Source organism: Marmota flaviventris, chromosome 15 (genome assembly GCF_047511675.1).
Source record: "Marmota flaviventris isolate mMarFla1 chromosome 15, mMarFla1.hap1, whole genome shotgun sequence".
In the NCBI taxonomy this organism is placed as follows: domain Eukaryota; kingdom Metazoa; phylum Chordata; class Mammalia; order Rodentia; family Sciuridae; genus Marmota; species Marmota flaviventris.
This window is the reverse complement of record NC_092512.1, coordinates 19,644,068-19,663,268: the sequence shown is the minus strand read 5'-3', so window position 1 is coordinate 19,663,268 and position 19,201 is coordinate 19,644,068. Positions and strand designations below refer to the sequence as shown.

The 19,201-nt window shown below is 36.7% G+C and overlaps 1 protein-coding gene across 4 annotated transcripts in view; it reads left to right on the top strand.

Annotated features, from left to right (window-relative positions):
* The window catches only part of Col14a1 (collagen type XIV alpha 1 chain), a 198,769-nt gene that overhangs the window by 9,498 nt on the left and 170,070 nt on the right, over positions 1-19,201 (top strand). For all 4 annotated transcript variants that reach the window (XM_071602156.1, XM_071602155.1, XM_071602157.1 and 1 more), the window contains exons 2-3: positions 8,215-8,339; positions 18,822-18,938. In XM_071602156.1, the coding sequence (XP_071458257.1) occupies positions 8,252-8,339; positions 18,822-18,938 (205 nt within the window). In that variant the 5' untranslated portion in view covers positions 8,215-8,251. The remainder of the gene's footprint in view (positions 1-8,214; positions 8,340-18,821; positions 18,939-19,201) is intronic.

Below are 19,201 nucleotides of genomic sequence, written 5' to 3'. Positions count from 1 at the left end.
TGTTCTGATTAATAGATCCTATATCATTCTAAAATGTCCAGGGTTTGAGGGGGGTGGTTTATGCAGTTTTGGCCTTTCCTACACTGTGGCTCACTCTTTTCTGACATTTCCATTCTCACTTTTCTTTTCTCTGGCATTTATGAACTTTGCCCTTTGACACTTCATGCTATAAGACTGCTGTGCCTTCTGCCTGGGTATAGGGAAAAGATGTCAGTAGCCACTTCATGTGCAATGGAGAGTTTCCTCAGGAAGAGACAGACAAACAGCTAAGCTGACAGTAATAAAAGTAGATTTTCTTTATTCCTTCCTAAATTATCATTTTCTTCTTCTATGTTATGATGCTAACAGATCATGACATTATCAGATGGGTAATAATTAATGGTTTCCATCAGGACTTATTAAAAATTTTTTATTGGTACATTATAATTATACATAATAGTGGGATTCAATATAACATAGTTATATGTGCACGTAATATAATGTGGGGTTGTGGTTCAGCGGTAGAGCACTTGCCTAGCATGTGTGAGGCACTGGGTTCGATCCCCAGCAATATATATATATATATATATATATATATATATATATATACCTAAATAAACAAAATAAAGGTAAAATATCTATCTATCTATCTATCTATCTATCTATCTATCTATCTATCTAATGCAGTTGATTTCTTTCCCTAGTACCTGCCCTTTCTCTCCTCTCTTCCATGTCCCTCTTCCTCTACTCCTCTGGTTCCAGGGCTTATTATTAAGAAGACCTCATTAGCTAATCCTGAAAATGTTCTTTATGATTCTGTCTGTGAGGAGGATGGTATTTTCAGTAGAGAGAAGAAATAAGGAATACCCAAAATGTATGATACTAGGTTGGGCCTATTGTTGTTTTTGTTACTGTTTTTTTTTTAATTTTTATTTTTTAATGCTTCGTGACCTAGATCATCAATTGACTGTAAAGTTCTACCATAAAGTGAATATTAAAATATTAAAAATCTACTTGGGGAAGGCAATTTAGAGGCCGTATGATCACTGCCCCAAGTTTGGTAACATCTCTTATGGATAAAAACTTACCCATCCTATATCCCCAAACTTATAATAAAAGAAAATAAACTCAGCACAGTGGCACACCCCTTAATTCCAACAACTTGGGAGGCTGAGGCAGGGGGATTGCAAGTTCAAGCCCAGACTCATCAACTTAGGAAGACCCTGTCTCAAAATAAAAAAGACTAGGGATTTAGCTCAGTGGTAGAGTGCCCCTGGGTTCAATCCCCAGTAGCAGTAAACAAATAAACATACTATTCTTACTGTTAAAATTAGAATTTGGATTTGGGTCATACCACTTTTTCAAGTTTTGTTGTCAAATCTGCACAAAAGAAACCAGTTTTATCTTTTCAAGTATATGAAGAAATCTGTTATGTGCCTCTGATTCTTAGTTTTCCTAGGTTGAAAGCCTGCTTAATTATTACCTTTCCTTCAAACTTTGTTTGCATGAACTTGTCAACTAACTGCTAAGTCTTCTTCTAAGCCAGTGCATTGCTCATAAGTCAGGTTTCCCACATTTTCATACAGTTGATTTTTTAAAACTTCTGTAGAGCTTTCCTCTGGGGAGTGATAAAAATGGATAGGAATGTATTTCAAAAAATCTAAAGCAAGTCACTCATGCAAATAATTGATGTGCCTGTACTCATTGAATCTTCAGTTTCTGCTTAAGCCTTTCTGCCAAGTAAGTCCCATAACCTTAATATGATGGAGGAATAAAAAGTCTTTTGTTCCTTCTGCCCTTCCTTCTTTAGCATCTGCCAACCAACAAATTCATTGGTTATTATTATTACTCTTTCTTTTGTGTTCTTGCAGCCTGTTGCTGACATTGGTACCAATTAGAATATTTTGAGTGCTACTCTATCAAATCATCTTAAAGATAGATATTATCTTCTACATTTTACTGATAAACAATCATAGAGTAGTTAAACCAGTTAGTTAAGGATCCCAGCAGATTATTGCCAGAACTGTCCTCCTAACTCCCACTTAGGGGTTGGGGTAATGGCCTGCATCTTGTGGGGGGTTCTTCTTCTTGCCAAGGGTATAAGCCACCTGAGAAATTAAAGTCTAGAATAACTAGTGAAGAACAAAAGACAAAGAGTCAGAAATATATATTTTCAAAAGCAGAGCCCTGATAGGTTTAGTCCACAAGGGAGCAGCTGGAACTAGACAAAAGACAAAATGGCTCCTGTGGTTTATTTAAGGGGGTACATCAAAGGCAGGGATAAGGTTTCAAGGGCAGAGTCTTGCTTTGTGATGTCTTGCAGTCAGCAGGTTGATTGGCATCATGTCAGGTCACACCCATCTCAGGTGCTGTGTGGGACATGGCAGAGCTGGATAGTAATTCGCAATGTCTCTGGGCAATCTTACACAGAGGAAATGTCCACTGGTAGCTCCCAGACACCACATATTCCTATTCAGTAGCCTTCCATGCACGGTGGCCCACACACAGCCCATGGATGGCTCGCGACATCCCATTTTTCCATTCATACCATCTGTGCTAACTTTCCTTTGTATTTCATTTAGTTTTTCAACATGTTTGCTTATAGTCTTCCATCTCAACTAAGTTGTAAGTGAGCTCCCAAAAGGGAACTCATGGCATAAGGTTTTGTATCTTCTTTAGTACCAAGTACAATGTTTTTGTTATATGAAGGACTCTCAGTAAGTGATTGTTGGAATGAAGATTCCAATACTTAAAAAACCTCTCAGGGCATAGAGTTTCTGGGTGTGCATGTGCTAGATGGCTAATGGCAAGTTTGTTTACATTTATAATGTATTTTGGGAAGTGGGAGTCATTGAACAGAATGTTGCCCAAGGTTTGTATGTGTACACGTAGATAACTCTTAGAGGTGGGAGATGAAAGAGAGGGAGCTTTACAGAAGCTTTAGAAGAAATATTTTAATGCGTTTTGATAAAAATGGCTGTGTATTAGGTCGGAGGTTTTGTAGATGTCTGGGATCACTGGCTAATGGCTGTACTCAAGGTCTTTGCTCCTTATAAAACCTGGCTACACAAATAAAATTACAGATACCAAACATACAAAATAGAGGCAGAACAAATTAGCACTAATGAGGCTAGTTTTAAGTTACTGATATTTAAGATTATGATCACTTTTTGCAAGTTATAAGGAGTTTTTATTACTCTGGATATAAGTAATTTAAAAGATACACAATTTGGGATAATTTATACCAGTCTGTGGCTTATTTTTCTTTTAGGATATCTTATATTACGTATTATCACCTCTCTTCAAATTTACTTTATACCTCTGAACTCAGAGCTAGGTAGCCATTTCTAGCATGATGATTTCAAGCAAAATAAAGTTAGATAAATAAATAAATAAATAAATAAATAAATATTTAAACCCAGGGGGGAAAAATCAAGGCAGGATTTCTTGTTTTGTACAGGCTTTTGGGCAGAGTTTCAACAAATTTGACTTTGACATTTTGGTAAATGTTAAAATATCTCATGGCATGTTAGTAGAATTTGGGATTTTTCTTGCCCCTACTTTTCAGTCCAAAAGTTTGGGGACTTGGCAGAAAAGCTTGGGAAGATAAAATTCCACTTTTTCCAATATGCTATTGCTCATCCTAATTTAAAATAAACAACAAAAAAGAGCAGAATTTAAAGATTGGCTCTGCCTACAATTTTTTCCATGTAAATAATACTTAGTTCCCCCAAATGTTGCCAAGGCTAATGTAGCATTGATTTATTTGTTTAGTTAGCTCTTAAAGCCAGTGAAAGCAGATTAACTTCCAGTGTTATATGTTAATTATTGCTTGGAAACATCCGCACACAGATATTTCAGTGCTTGGATGAGAACAGAGAAAAGATTGTTCACCTGACTATGACTTGAAAAACAACCTTTTAAAGTAGTATCATGTGATGTCTGATACATGTGTCCTGATCTGTTTTTTTTTTTTTTGGTACCGAGGATTGAACCCTGGGGTAAACCACTGAGCCATATCCTCAGCCCCTTTTATTGAGACAGGGTCTTGCCAAGTTGCTTAGGGCTCCATTAAGTTGCTGAGGCTAGCTCTGAACTTGTGATTCTCCTGCCCCAGATTCCCAAACCACTGGGATTATAGGTTTGAGCCATTGACATGTCCTGAACTTAAGTGTGCATACCTGAAACACAAATGTGGCCTGTTTCTTTACCTTTCATCTCATGCCTTGTTCTAGCTGACCCCTCTGGTTATATCACTGGAGACAGATAATTTTAGAAAGAACACTTCATTTGAGTTGAGAAAGTGGTTCTACTGCTATATTTTTCCTTGGATATATGGGATAGCTACCTGTGTGCCTAGCATATTTACTGATGCACTGATTTGATAGGGCTGAACCTGGCTGCTGCATCTTTTGGACCCCCTGTATTCATGCCTTCTGTCTACATACGGGTTGCTCACACCCTTCTGGATAATCCACTAAGCTTGATTTGCCTGTCTCTGTAGGGTGAGGGTTCTATGTATGTTCCAGGACTTTTCATCTGGTGCTTTATCAAAACTTCTACACTATTTACTCCATGTCTTCTCTGTCCTAACAAATAATTGGTTTGCTAATATGTAATAAATTAAATCAGGCTAAAATGACTTATAGATATTGGTCACTTAGTATGTTACCTATTCTTTTCAAATTTCTTTATTATTCATTTATTACTGTCTATATACTACGTTATTCTGGAATGAAGCTTGAATATCAGGCTTAAGTTGTAAACCATATAGCTTTGAAGGTTCACAGAATTGTTTTGGTGTATTCATTGTACTAACTCCGGGGTTAAAAAGGAAATTAAAGGTAATATGATGCTGTCAACAAATATTAAGTGGCGAATTAATGGCCTCAACTACAGAATGGCATTATATTAATTCAGGATTAAACAAAAACAGCAATGATAAAGGAACAACAAAAACTAAAAAAAAGAAGTGCATAAAGCATAAGAAAGCAACTACAAGTGATAAATGCAAATTTTTGGTAAACAAAACAGTACTGACAATTTAGTAAAATAGTTGTTCTAAAGTATTGCAAATTGGACAATCTGTAGCTTATTTATGTAGGAGGGAAGAGAGAAGTCAGAAAAACACCAACTTAATACACACAGTATAGAGATAAACAGAAAAAAATTTAAATTGAGAGATAATACAACTATGTGTTAATAAATATGAAAATCCAAATAAAAAGAATAATTTCATGGAAGAATATCCAAATTAGAGTTAAGAAGTAGAAAACCTATGTAAATCTATAAAGAAACAAAAAAATTGAAAAAGTTGTATAAGAATCAGCATCAAAAAATAAAACATTAAAAAAACCCCAAACCAAACATGTCCATTTGATGTTCTTACTCCTGTTACTAACAGGTTTTCATAGATTCATCTCAAGCTATTTAAACTATTGCAAAACACTAAAAATACAGAAAGCTTTAATTTATTTTCTGAAGCTAGAAATATCTGGATGCCAAATTTTTTTAAGAAAAGAAAATTGAAAGTCAGCATTGGTTATTAATATAAATTTGAAAATTAGCTATGTGAATTTGACATTACATAAAAATGATAATACATTGATACAATGAAGATAAGAGAGGCAGGAGGGCTGTCCAGGTAGTTTTAGACTCCAGGAAATGTCTGATTGGTAGTTGTTAAAAGAGATTCTATGGTAATCTGGTATATTACTGGATGCACAAATTCAGCCCAGGACTAAGAGTTCAAGCATCAGAACACTCTGTGCAGGAGGCCTTCACAGATGGACAGAACCTTGGAATCCCTGAGACACATCCTTGTCCAAGTCTCTCCTCACAGGGACCCAGCTCTAGTCTTCAAAGCTTTGGATGTTACGGGAATTTGGTTAAAGCAAGCAGCAGCAAAGGGCAGCGTTTCCAAGAGAAGGCATAAGCGGAGGCCATCTCCTGGACTCTTTTGTGAGTTATGCAATCCTCCTGTGGAGAAGCTATTTTGGCAACATTCAGTGCTGCTTAAGTTAAGTACAGCAGAGGCCCAATGGGAGGCAGCTAAAGTGGTCCTGATCAAATCCTTCTCCACTGATCCGGCTTGCAGGATCAACCAAGGAATTAATTCATTATGGGAAGTGTTCAGGAAGCAGTCACCTCCTCCTGTGGCACTTTAGATTTGTTGATGACCTGGCATCAGCACTGGACTCTATATATCCTTTGGAATCAAATAAACACAGGGGAGGCTGCATTTGGAATTTGAGGAGCAATGCCCATTTTGCAACTACTGCATTGGAATGGAATCCTAAAAAATCCCTTCTGAAACAAAGTGTTCTAAACAGGAATTTATCTCCTAAATTCCCAGCTCTGTGATGAAAAGACACTCAGCTACAAGGCCATGGACTAGATCATGAGGGAGTTAGAAGAAGCTAGGAAAACAGGAGGAGATCTGTGGTTTTACAAAGAAAAGGAAGGAATCCTCAGCTTACCCCTAACTCAGATCCAAAGTAACACTGACACTTCCTGACCTGGTGATTCAGCTGAACCCAAGGCCATGTGTGACTATCACTATCAAGGTCAGGTCCAAGTGTCCCCAAGAATGGAAGAGGCCAGATTTAACTTTAGGAGTCTCCTCTAAGGGGGCCGTCCGGGGCTTTAGCATCTATAGCTACTACATGACATGGTGCTAATCTTCCCCACCCATTCCATTCACAGAATTGAACAGGACTAGGACTCCTACAGGACCCAGCATACCCCTTGCTGACAGTGTTTCACTGCACTGTACGGACAGAAAGTATGGAAGCAAGCATTGACTAAAATTTATTTCCCATGCTGGGCTCCGATGTAAAGCATAGTTGCTCTGTATCTTACTAGATTATATAACTTGTTTCCAAGAGTGGGCTGGTATAGTATCCCTCAAAAAGAATACCATCCAGGACTGGGAGAAGTAGCATGGTAGCAATTTCAAAAAAATATTTGAGATTAAATAAGCAATATGGAATTTTTAAAAAAGAAATTCTGGTACAGGGGGAGTTTGGTAGGAAAACAATAAAGTCATGAGTAAAAGGAATGCATAGAAAACTTATCTGGTCCTATAGAGTTAGTAGAGATGACTATGAATTTGACCCCAAATTTCTGATTATAATAAAAAAAAGGAACATGCTAAATTTCAAGACTAAAACTAAGAAATAGAATATGCTAGTTTTAAGACTACTATATTATTATAATATTTTTTTAAAATTTTTAATTTGTTCTAATATTAGATTAAATTTTAAGACATAAGTTTCAGGAGATGTATAGGTTTTCCTCAGACTGAAAGCTGAGCAGAATTTTCCTCATGGTTCATCTAAAACAGTTCCCTGTTTCTTATTCACCATAAAATGTATTGAGCCCTCTCTGAATATAAAGATGATTCTAAGTACATCTTTTTAATCTCTGTGGACAGGACTCAGAATTTCTCCTCCATAATGACCTGAAATAGAATTTTAGTGTGTGGGTGGACCTTGAAGATTAATAGCAAATGATGTTCTTTTTGACCCTTTCCCTTCCCTCCCTCTCTCCCCTCTTTTTCTTTTCCCTTTCTCTCTCTCTCTCTCTCTCTCTCTCTCTCTCTCTCTCTCTGGTAGCTCTCTTTCACTGATATTCTAAGGAAAAAGAAAATCTGGAAGAGTTTTATATTCACATATTAGAAAAAAAAGAGCTATGAGAAAAGATGAAAAGATTAGAGATCATTCAACTGAATGAAGAGAACATCGATCAATGATGTCACAGAGCACCAAGTGGGCTTACAAGGGCTCCTTGATCGCTAGTAGAAAGGTCCTGTATGTTTGTACTCTGTAGGCAATCTAAGGCGGTGGTCGGAGTTCTAACTAACTATAGGTGATAAATATGAGAGGGACATATGTGACCGGATAGGACATTTTGACGGGTTTTACTGCTCACTTCAGGTAAAGTGATGGAATTTATCTCTTTGGGAGATCCACTATGCAATTTATGTCCTTAGAGAAGTGTCACAAAGCACATTCTGAACCGCTCTCCTGAATGCCTTCAGATCACTATCTCCATTTACAACTTCCTCTAAAAAATCTTTCATCAGTTTGCATTTTAGACTGTCATCCACAATGTTCTAGGGAATTAATTATTTCCTAACAAAGCCAATCCACATTAGCTTATTTGCCTGTCCTAGATGACCATGTATACTTACTTTCAGCTTCTAAAAAAAATCCCTGTGCTTTCTGTTTCCAGGCAGCTGCAACACCCCATGTAAAAAGCAGAAAATAAAATGAAGATTTTTCAGTGCAAGATGCGGTACTGGCTGATTCCAGCTTTTTTGACAGTTGCATATTTCTGCACTATCGTCCAGGGTCAAGGTAATTGAAAATTTTAACAGAATCATAGGGTCTGAGAGTGTAGCTCTCTTGGTTCTGATTATTGTTTTAATCCACTAGGATTAATAGTGCTTCATTGGTTTAATGGTGTTTCTAGGCAGGCCAATATGTCAACTCAGTTTTACCAACTGTTTGTACTATAGAAAGGTACCATAGCTTTGATGAGTGTTACCACCTCACCAGTTAACTGAGTATATTAATTTTGAGGTCGTTGCTTAAGTAGCTCCTTCTGAAAAGACCATGCAAGTTTAATCTGTGAAAATCAAATTTTCATATTACAAGATCAGTTCTTTTAATAGAGCTATAATATGCATGTGTGTATATCCTAATTATACTTCATCTCCCATATAAAGTGTCTATAAAATATTTGTACCCACTCATACTTGGTCCTTAATTTTGCTCCTTTCCTTGAAAATGGAGCACATAGTTTAAAGGCTCCTGGCAACCCATGTTAAGCATTTGTAATGATTACTAGCTTTATTTTAATTGAACTTTGTGAGATCTACTCTTTGTATTATTACTGGGCTCCTGGCTTTTATTTTTTATTTCAATCTTATTTTATCACATAAATCTAGGGTTGAGAAACTATAGACTTGGCCTGTTGCCGGTTTTTATGAAGCAAGTTTATGGGCTCACAGCCATGCATATTTGTTTACATATTCTCTGTGGCTGCTTTCATGCTATGATGGCAGAGTTGAGTAGCCATGACACAGACTGTATGTCCCTCAAAGTCAAATATATTTACTCTCTGGCCCTTTACAGAAAAATCGTGCTAATACCTGAAATAAGTGCATAGTATTCATGAGTGTGTAGTGATGTAACCAGACAAACATGGTAATCCTGCAGAGACTGAAGTGTTGGTGATGAAATGTCATTTATCACAGAGCAAGGAAATATAAATGTGACAAAGTGTTTTTAGGAATGTTAATGCCTAATGTTTGGAGTTGAGTGTTGTGGAAAACTCAAATGCATGACCCACCACACCCTGCTTCCTTAAAGGGAGGCTTATCTGTCTGGAAAGGAATAGAACCAAACTCTTTGCAAGCTCAAAAAGCTTTTACATGGTATGTTTTTATACCCATATTTTCAACTGTTTCATTTTGCACATAGTGGGAAATTAGGTAGACAAATTCTGCTTTCCTTGTTTACATTGGTAAATTAATGTTTTCAGCAGTGGTGATTGGAGAAGCAATGATAGGAATCATAAACAATTCACTCTAAACTCAAGGATGCAAGATACAGGTCCTGAGGAACAAAGCATGCTCAACTCTTTAGTGTTGTCCTCTCAGTCTAGCTTAGTTCTGCAATGGGTCAGTCATGGAGTAACTGATCATTTAGAACTCTTCTGGGATATTTCCAAGGGTGCGCTCTACCAGGTATTCATTGTTAGTCAGTTTAAAACAACACTGATGGTGCATATTCTGTGTGTTCAGTTCAAGATCTAGAGCCAAATAGGATTTTATTTATTTTATCTTCAAGCAGCTTGCTGTCTACTAGAGAGACAGACATATAGGCAGATAAGTCACAATATAAACTTTGTGCAGTTGTGGCAAAAGATGAAGGGGGAAAGCTGGATGGAAGCCAGGTTATGGAAGATTTTAAACAATTATGTTTTTAAGAAAAACACTTTGATAACAATATTGGTGGTTCTACTTCTGTTTGTAACTTATATGGGTTTGAGGGATTAGAAAAAGTAAGAGAAGTTAGACCATTAAAAGACATAAAATTGTTAATGAAATTGGTGTGGAAAATCTGAAGTAGGTGATATGATAGAAAGAAGAGAATGAATCCAATAATCATTTAAGATTAAAATGATTCAATATGGAGATGGGTGCAGAAATGGGAAACATCAGCTACGAGTCTGGGTCTGAAACCCGGGGCTCGAGACCTGAGTGGATGGGACCTTTCATTTCAACCCCTGGGTTATTACTGCTTCTGTTTGTTTGCCTGATGATGGCTTACTATACCTCATTACAGGCAGTGTACTCTCTTTTGGTGTCTTATTTCCAGTACAGAATGATTGCTTCAGTCATAATAGACATTGGTTGAAGAGATTAATAAATGGAGCAGGTATTTGAAGGGGAAACAATGACTTTAATCCTAGAAAAATATATGAAGCTGAGTTATTTGGGGGGGCATCCAGGTAGAGATGACTGGTAGGCACTTGGTGGGGAGTTTAAGAGAAGGAGTTTGGGACAGGAGATTATGTTTGAATTTAATTGTTCCTGGGAATTAGCTGAGAAAAAACTTTGAGGTAGAGTTAGAAAGGGATAGCTCATGGGAAGAAGGAGTGTGAAGTCTGCAGAGCATTAGCAGTTAAGAGTTTAGTAGAAGAAAATGACAATTCAAAGTGTCCCAAACAAATTCAACTATCAGGAGGGTCAGGAGAGTGCCGTGGCCTAGAAGTGAAGGCTGAAAACAACTTTCAAGAAGGAAGATGGCGGCTATATGCTGGAGGAAATCCCAGAAAGAAAAAGTTTACATTCTATTGACTTTAGTGTTTAGGAAAACACATGAGATCATTGAGAAAACTCATCTTATTTCTACCATGACACCTCTTAGTTACATGATTAATTTTGAGCAAGGGATAAAGAATATGAATTGCTTTATTGGATTTGTTTTCTCCTTCTGAAGCAAATATGGTAGTGAGTTCCTGTGAGTTAGCTATTGTTGATGCTAAGTTTCATTCATATAGGCATGTTAAAAGTCATGTTTATGAACAAAATAGAAAAAAGGTCATGTGGTAGGCAGAATAATGTGCCCACAAAACTGTTCACTTCCTGATTTCCAGAAACTATGAACAAGTTATAGTATATGTCAAAGGAGAATTAACATGTTGGATTGAATGAAGTTGATAATCTTCTGACTTTAAAATTATAGAGATTATCCTAGATTGTCTGGGTGGCTCCAATATAATCACAAAGTGCTTTAAATATGGAACATGGGGGCAGAGGATCCAGCATCTAGAGTACCATGCTAGAAAGACTTACTATGGCTGTCTTTGAAGGTGGAAGAGGGCCATAAGCCAAGGAATGTGTGTGACCGCTAGTTGGAAAAGGCTAGAAAATGGATTCTCCTTATTCCTTTCCTCGGACTATACCCAAAGGACTTAAAAACAGCATACTACAGTGACACAGCCACATCAATGTTTACAGAAGCACAATTCACAATAGCTAATCTGTGGAGCCAACCTAGATGTCCTTCAATAGATGAGAGGATTAAAAAATGTGGCATAATGGAACCACCATTTGACCCAGCTATTGCCCTTCTTGGACTTTTCCCTGAAGACCTTAAAAGAGCGTACTACAGGGATACTGCTACATCGATGTTCATAGCAGCACAATTCACAATTGCTAGACTGTGGAACCAACCCAGATGCCCTTCAATAGATGAATGGATAAAAAAAATGTGGCATTTATACACCATGGAGTATTACGCAGCACTAAAAAATGACAAAATCATAGAATTTGCAGGGAAATGGATGGCACTAGAGCAGATTATGCTTAGTGAAGCTAGCCAATCCCTAAAAAACAAATACCAAATGTCTTCTTTGATATAATGAGAGCAACTAAGAACAGAGCAGGGAGGAAGAGCAGGAAGAAAAGATTAACATTAAACAGATAGATGAGGTGGGATGGAAAGGGAGAGAAAAGGGAATTTGCATGGTAATGGAGGGAGACCCTCATTGTTATACAAAATTACATATAAGAGGTTGTGAGGGGAATGGGAAAATAAACAAGGAGAGATATGAATTACAGTGGATGGGGTAGAGAGAGAAGATGGGAGGGGAGGGAGGGGGGATGGTAGAGGATAGGAAAGGTAGCAGAATACAACAGTTACTAATAGGGCATTATGTAAAAATGTGGATGTGTAACCGATGTGATTCTGCAATCTGTATTTGGGGTAAAATTGGGAGTTCATAACCAACTTGAATCCAATGTATGAAATATGATATGTCAAGAGCTTTATAATGTTTTTAACAACCAATAAAAAAAATTAAAAAAAAATGTGTCATATATACACAATGGAATATTATTTAGCAATAAAAGAGAATAAAATCATGGCATTTGCAGGTAAATGGATGGAGTTAGAGAAGATAATGCTAAGTGAAGTTAGCCAAATAACTAAATGCCAAATGTTTTCTTTGATATAAGGAGGCTGATTCATAGTGGGGTAGGGAGAGGGAGCATGGGAGGAATAGATGAACTCTAGATAGGGCAGAGGGGTGGGAGGGGAAGGGAGGGGCATAGGGTTATAAATGATGGTGGAATGTGAGATCATTATCATCCAAAGTACATGTATGAAGACACGAATTGATGTGAATATACTGTGTATACAATCAGAGATATGAAAAATTGTGCTTTATATGTGTAATAAGAATTGTAATGCATTCTGCTGTCATATATAAATAAAAAAAAAAGAAAAAGGAATATAGCCTACTGGTACCTTGATTTTAGTGCAGGATACCCATTTCAGATTTCTGATCCTTAAAGCTATTAGATAGTAAGTATCTATTGTTTTAAGGCACTAAGAATGTAAAATTTGTTACAGCAGCAGTAGGGAACTAATACAGTTAACATTAAAAAGGCATACAGGCTGGGATGGGGTGGGGCTGTGGTTGAGGCTCAGTGGTAGAGTACTTGTCTAGCACATATGAGGTATTGGGTTCAAACCTTAGCAACCACATAAAAATGAAATAAAGATATTGTGTCCACCTATAAATAAAAAATAAACATTTTTTTAAAAATTACAGGAAATTAATTCCCTCTTAAATTGTTGATCAACGAATATACCTTATCACTTTGTCTCTTCATGTAATAATTCATAAAAATCTTTCCCCCTCCCAAAACTGTAAACCCACATTGGCTTGAGGAGTTGCATTTACCTGGATTATTCTGGCATCTTCTTTACAAGACAAGTTGTAAATGAACTGGTATGCAGGAAAAGTAAGGTGTTGACTGTAGGGAAAAGATGTGTATAGTAATGACAGAATGGTTGTATCAACACTTTCTCCGAATTTCACAGTAAATGTGCTTTGGTTTCAGCAATGTTTGTTTTGGATGGTTAAAAAAAGGAACCACAGAAGGTAAAGTGACTGTCACTTAAAAACCTCAAAGCATATGAAATTGGAGACTTTTTATGGAGACTAGATGTCACTTTATAAAGGCCTCTGTGTCCACACATTTCACATGTATTTTTCAGTTAAACATATTTGAACATTGAGAGTATTTTTCTTACTGCTTTTTTCTGCATTTTTGTAATGGATCATGAAATTAAAATATATCAGATTCCAACATGATTAAAAGAATGTCTCTCAAAATTTAATTAGTCCTATTTATAAAATATTTGGGCAATGTATGTAACAGAAAAAATAAGTGACATAAAAACTAAGGGTTTGGGCTGGGATTGTGGCTCAGTGGCAGAGCGCTTGCCTAGCATGTGTGATACACTGGTTTGAGTCTCAGCACTGCGTATCAATAAATAAAGGTCCACTGACAACTAAAAAATATTTTAAAAAACTAAGGGTTTTGTTTTTGGTTTTAGATCCCTTAGAAAAAATAACCGAATAACTCTCTGCTATTTAAATTTTTTTTTTAAAAAAATATAATAAGTAGTCTTATCAATTTAGGACCCTTAACTCTGCTTATAGAGGAAAATACTCTCAGTGTGACCTCTATTATAACATCTCTATCAAAAAGAGATTTTTGGTTGCACATAAAAGGAATTTTCTGTGGCCAACTTAAACAAAAATGTATACACTAGTAGGTCATGCAGTAGCTCAAATAATTAAAATAAAATTTAAGTAATCAAACTTGACAAAGATAAGAACATGGGAACCCATGGGGATACAGTTTGTGGGACTGATGACAATTTTGCACACAGCATGTCCTGGCAATGACATCACCAGAGCCATTTTTCCTTCTTTCATTACTGGACTCAAGTTTCAGATTCTGGGAGAGTCAGCTTGACCTGGTGTGAGTCATTTTCCCACTTACCCAGGGGAGCATGGGGAGTGGCAGTGCAGCCAAGGTTCCCCTGAAGTAGGAAGACAGTTTTCCTTGGAAGAAAAGCAGGGTGCTGTTTGGTAAGGAAGAGGGGAGATGTTAATGGATAGTATGAAAACCACAGCTATCTGTCGCAGCAGTGTTGTGTGTGGAACAGCATGTTCTAAGAAACAAAAGAGAATATTTCATTAGAAATAAATCTTTACATCTTCATGCTGTATTTTGTATAGCAATGAGGGTCTCCTTCCACCATCCAATGTGAGAGAAAAAAAAAAAGAATTGCGTTACCTTAGATTAGGTAGAGAGAAGTGGTGGGAAGGGAGGGGAGGGGATGGGGAGATAGGGAGGTTAGTAGAATGAAACAGACATTATTATTACTGTGTGTATATATGTGACTGCATGACCAATGTGATTCTGCAACCTGTACACTCAGAAAAATGAGAAATTATATCCCATCTGATTCAAATGTATGATATGTCAAGATCATTGTACTGTCATGTGTAACTAAGTAAAATAAATTAAAAAAGAGATAAATCTTTACATAGATTACTACTTGTCAAAACAGCGAGATTTCAAAATGAATTGAAACGAAAGAAAGAAAAGGAGGAAACAGCAGAAAATTGCCCTTTAATTAGCAGTCAGATTGTGAAATAGAATTTCATAAATGCTGATGACAGGGAGGCTTCAACAGAATGACAGAAAATGCCTCTCCTGCCTTTGGGCTCCTAAGGGAAAGATTGCAGTGAAATGCTTTGGCTTTGAAGAAAGCGTTCCTTCTGAAACAAAGCACCATCCAATTATTATGGTTTGGACGTGAGGTGTCCCCCAAAAGCTCACGTGTGCGACAATGCAAGAAGGTTCAGAGGAGAAATGATTGGGTTGTAAGAGCCAATTAAATCACCCAATCAGTGATTTAATCCCCTGACAGGGATTAACTGGGTGGTAACTGAAGTGGTAGGGGGTGGCTGGAGGAGGTGGGAATTAGGGCATGGTTTGGGGGTATATATTTGTATCTGAAAAGTAGAGTCTCTCTCTCTGCTTCCTGATCACCATGATGTGAGCTGCTTCCATTTTCCACACATTCTGCCATGATGTTCAGCCTCATCTCGAGCCTGAGAAATGGAGGCAGCCTTCTATGGACTAAGACCTCTGAAATTGTGAGCCCTCAAAGAAACTTTTTCTCCTCTATAGATGTTCTGGTCAGATCCTTTAGTTACAGCAGTGAAAAGCTGACTAAAACACCCATACAGCAAACAAACCAACCAACTCTATATTTTTAGCAACAGGACTCACCCTGCACCAGAAAAGATAATGATTTGGATCGTCTACCTTCCCTTTTAGGGTGAAGTTCATGTACTCACAAGTGTTCCATTGGGCCTAACCTGGCACAGGAAGTCTTGCTTCCCCATGCAAAGGATGAGTTTGTCAGCTACCTCTAGGTTCCTGGTGTGTGCCAGAAATATAACTATACATTTAACTTTTGTTCTTTATTTTTGAAAAATAAGGACATAAACTGACACAAGTTAGCTTTTGAGTCAAGTTCAGGCAAGCATTTGTACTTACTGGAAGTTAAGTACAGTGTATATGCAATAGAAAGCCCTTCCTTTGTGCTTGTTAAAAGAAAAAAAAAAATCATGGGTCTGGTATTAACTATATACAAATTTTTGTTCCATGAGATAAGAGCAATTATTTCTCCATGGAACTAACAGTGTTTCTGTCAATTTTGCTGCCCTTGGTTTTGGCTCAGGTCCCAGGACCTTCCAAAAGGGGAAAAGGGCTAACTTTGAAATCCACAACTGTGACCTCATGCCTCTTTCTTTTTTAACTAGCATTTCTTTTTTCAATGTTTTTTCCCCAAAGGCAAAAACTTAAAGGGATTGTGAACTTTGTGTCTAATCATGATTTTCTTGTAGCAATTATGAGAGTTATCTAAATCCTATAGACGTTAATGTGATGTGTTGATAAAAGGTCACAGTGGTATTGCTTTTTGCTAGCGGTCATAATGCAGCTGTAGTCATATGAATCATTTGTAAATTAAGAAAAGCGTTGACTATTGTTGGATTTGGTTGTTGCATTTTCTCCAGACTTTGTGTCCTTCAGCAATCCCATACAAGCCAACGCTAATCTGGTTTCTAGAGCACTGTCTGCATTGTCTGAGCACTGTCTATGATGTCCTCTGTACTTTTTGCTGGGGGTTTAGAAGGTTAGCAATTGACTAAAAAGATGTTGAGGGCTATTAAAGCAGAGAAAATAATAAAGTAGTAGCCTACATGGGAAAGGCTCTATAGATTTAGAATTTCTCTGCTCTCTGTGAGATCTCAATGTACCTGGTAGTGGTAGTGGGGTGCTGGTAGAATCAGTTGACTCTTTTGGAACCACCTAGATTGAGGCCCCCATCTGATGTACTTTTCCACTTGATGGTTCTCAGGCATGCTGTTTTTCTTTCAACTGCACAGTCAATGCAGAACTTGGCCAATGATATCTACCAGCCCATTGAGTTGATTTGACTCAGAAACTTGGATCTAGTATTTAATTTTTTTTAATTCTTATTTTTAATTTTCTCCCATAAGTAACAAGAACCTATCATGCATAAAGTTTCTTCCCAAGTTGAAGACTGAGCAATATAGTAAAAGTTTCTCTATTCATCCTAATGCTAGGTTTAGCCACCTTCCACTTCCATTTGAAAATAGTTGTCCTTATGATAAATTTGTACTTTCTGATCAATAGAGGGAGGGAGAAGCAGTGAGTAGGGAGAGGGAAGGGGAAGGAGAGGTACTGGGGTCTGAATTAGAACAAGATACATTTCATACTTATATAATTATGTCAAAATGTATTCTACTGTCATATAAAACTAAAAAGAATCAATAAAAAAAATTCCTGCTTTCCCATTAACCAATGAAATTCTTTCTTCCATTCATTATCAAACTCAGAATGGGAAGCTGATGTGCTTGTCCCACACAACTAGCACTCTCTATTTATGGGTAGTAAGGAACAATGAGAAAGTGAACACTATTCTTATGATTGTGTCTTTCAGTGCTTTCTGACTTCAGATGAGGGAATAGTTTGTAGAGTAGTTAATTCTTCATGCATCCAGCTCAGTGAAGGGTGACTTCTTAGTGTAGATCTTCATCCAATCAAATAGTGCATACGTTTCATCTGGGGTCAATAATTTTCCCTCACTAGTATGTAACCTTGAGCATGTCTCTTAGGTGCTCCTTGGTTCCTTTATCCGCAGAATTGGGATAGGAATACATTTTTGTGAGGACTCAACAGATGTTTGAGGATTTTTGAGCTCAAAGTTAGAGGAAATAAGGAAAAAGGGGAGGAGATATTTATTGACCACCTATTGTAGTACATTATATCCATTAGCTTATTCAAAATTATCATCTTACCTTTGCAGAAAGTATTGCTGTCACCTTTTCTAACACCGAGAAAACCGATTCTTTGGAAAAACATAATCACTTGTTCCATGTTATTTAGTCAGTAAGTGATGGAACTGGGAATCATATTAACATACAAGCCCCATATTATGCCACATGCCTATTTTATAGGACACTTCTTTCCTTCCCCTGTATTCTGTTTCCTGAGATAAAAAGGCTGGGTATAAGAGTGGGTAATGAGTGCTAACGTTACTGTTATTTATTAACTTTTCTTTCTTTCTTTTTTTTTTTATTAAAAAACTAGATATTTTTAGGTATTACGTAATAAAAACCTTCTTAACTAAAGTCCTTATTTTGAAATTCTGGAACATTTATGGAGGGTGCTGAAAACGTGTTTTAAAATTTGAATGACTTATTCAAAAAGCAACTACCCATTTTGATGATCTGTCAAAAATGATTATTAAATATTCTGGGTGGAATCATGACCCATGTACTATGTATCTGACAGGTTTAAGTCAGTTAATCTTGGAGAGTTGATCCAAGTTTACAAAATAATTATCTTTTATTTGATCCTGAATGCCTTTGTAATTTCTTTCTCATATGTTTTAAGTGACTAATATTATTACCATAATATGTTCTAATATCCTTCTCAAATATTATATCATTAAAAATATTGGATTACTACAGTGAGAAACCAAAAGTCATGCGTACAGTGGTCCCAGTGGAGAAGATTATAAATGCTCACAAGTTCCAAGTAGGAAATTCATCTTTACAATATAATAGAGGGATTTTACAAAATTGGCTTCAATTTTTAAACTAGGATAGAGAAATAATTTCTAACACTAAGACTTAGTTCTTTGTCATAAGGAGTCATATTTGACAAATAGGTGTCTGTTAAGTAAAAAACAAATGCCTTCCCATTTGCATTATTTTACAAACTGAACATTAATGGGGTTTTAGAGAGAGCATAGTTTGAGGCTGATGAAGCATGTGTATTTTGAATGTTACTTTGATTTTTCAGTTTAAAAAATGAAGTGTGGACATTTCCATGTTTAAACCATTTTATTCTTCCTTTTCAGTGGCTCCACCCACACGGTTAAGATATAATGTCTTATCTCAGGACAGTATACAGATTTCATGGAAGGCTCCAAGAGGGAAATTTGGCGGATACAAACTTCTTGTGACTCCAGCTTCAGGTAAAAACAATCAACAAGAGCATTAGCACCTTCTTTTGTATAGGTAGTTGGAAGTGTTGCTTTAGGGATCATTTGAAAGCTCTTTGTTTTATTTAATCTTTTAAGCTTGAAATCTCATCTTGTAATCAAAGAAATTATGTTCTCCAAAGTATAAAAAAGTGATCTTGATCTCTCTGTAATTAATTCTCTTCAGGTCAAATTTCCAGAGCATGGAAGAATCTCTGTTCAAGTCCAATGATGCTTCAAACGTATAATACACCTGG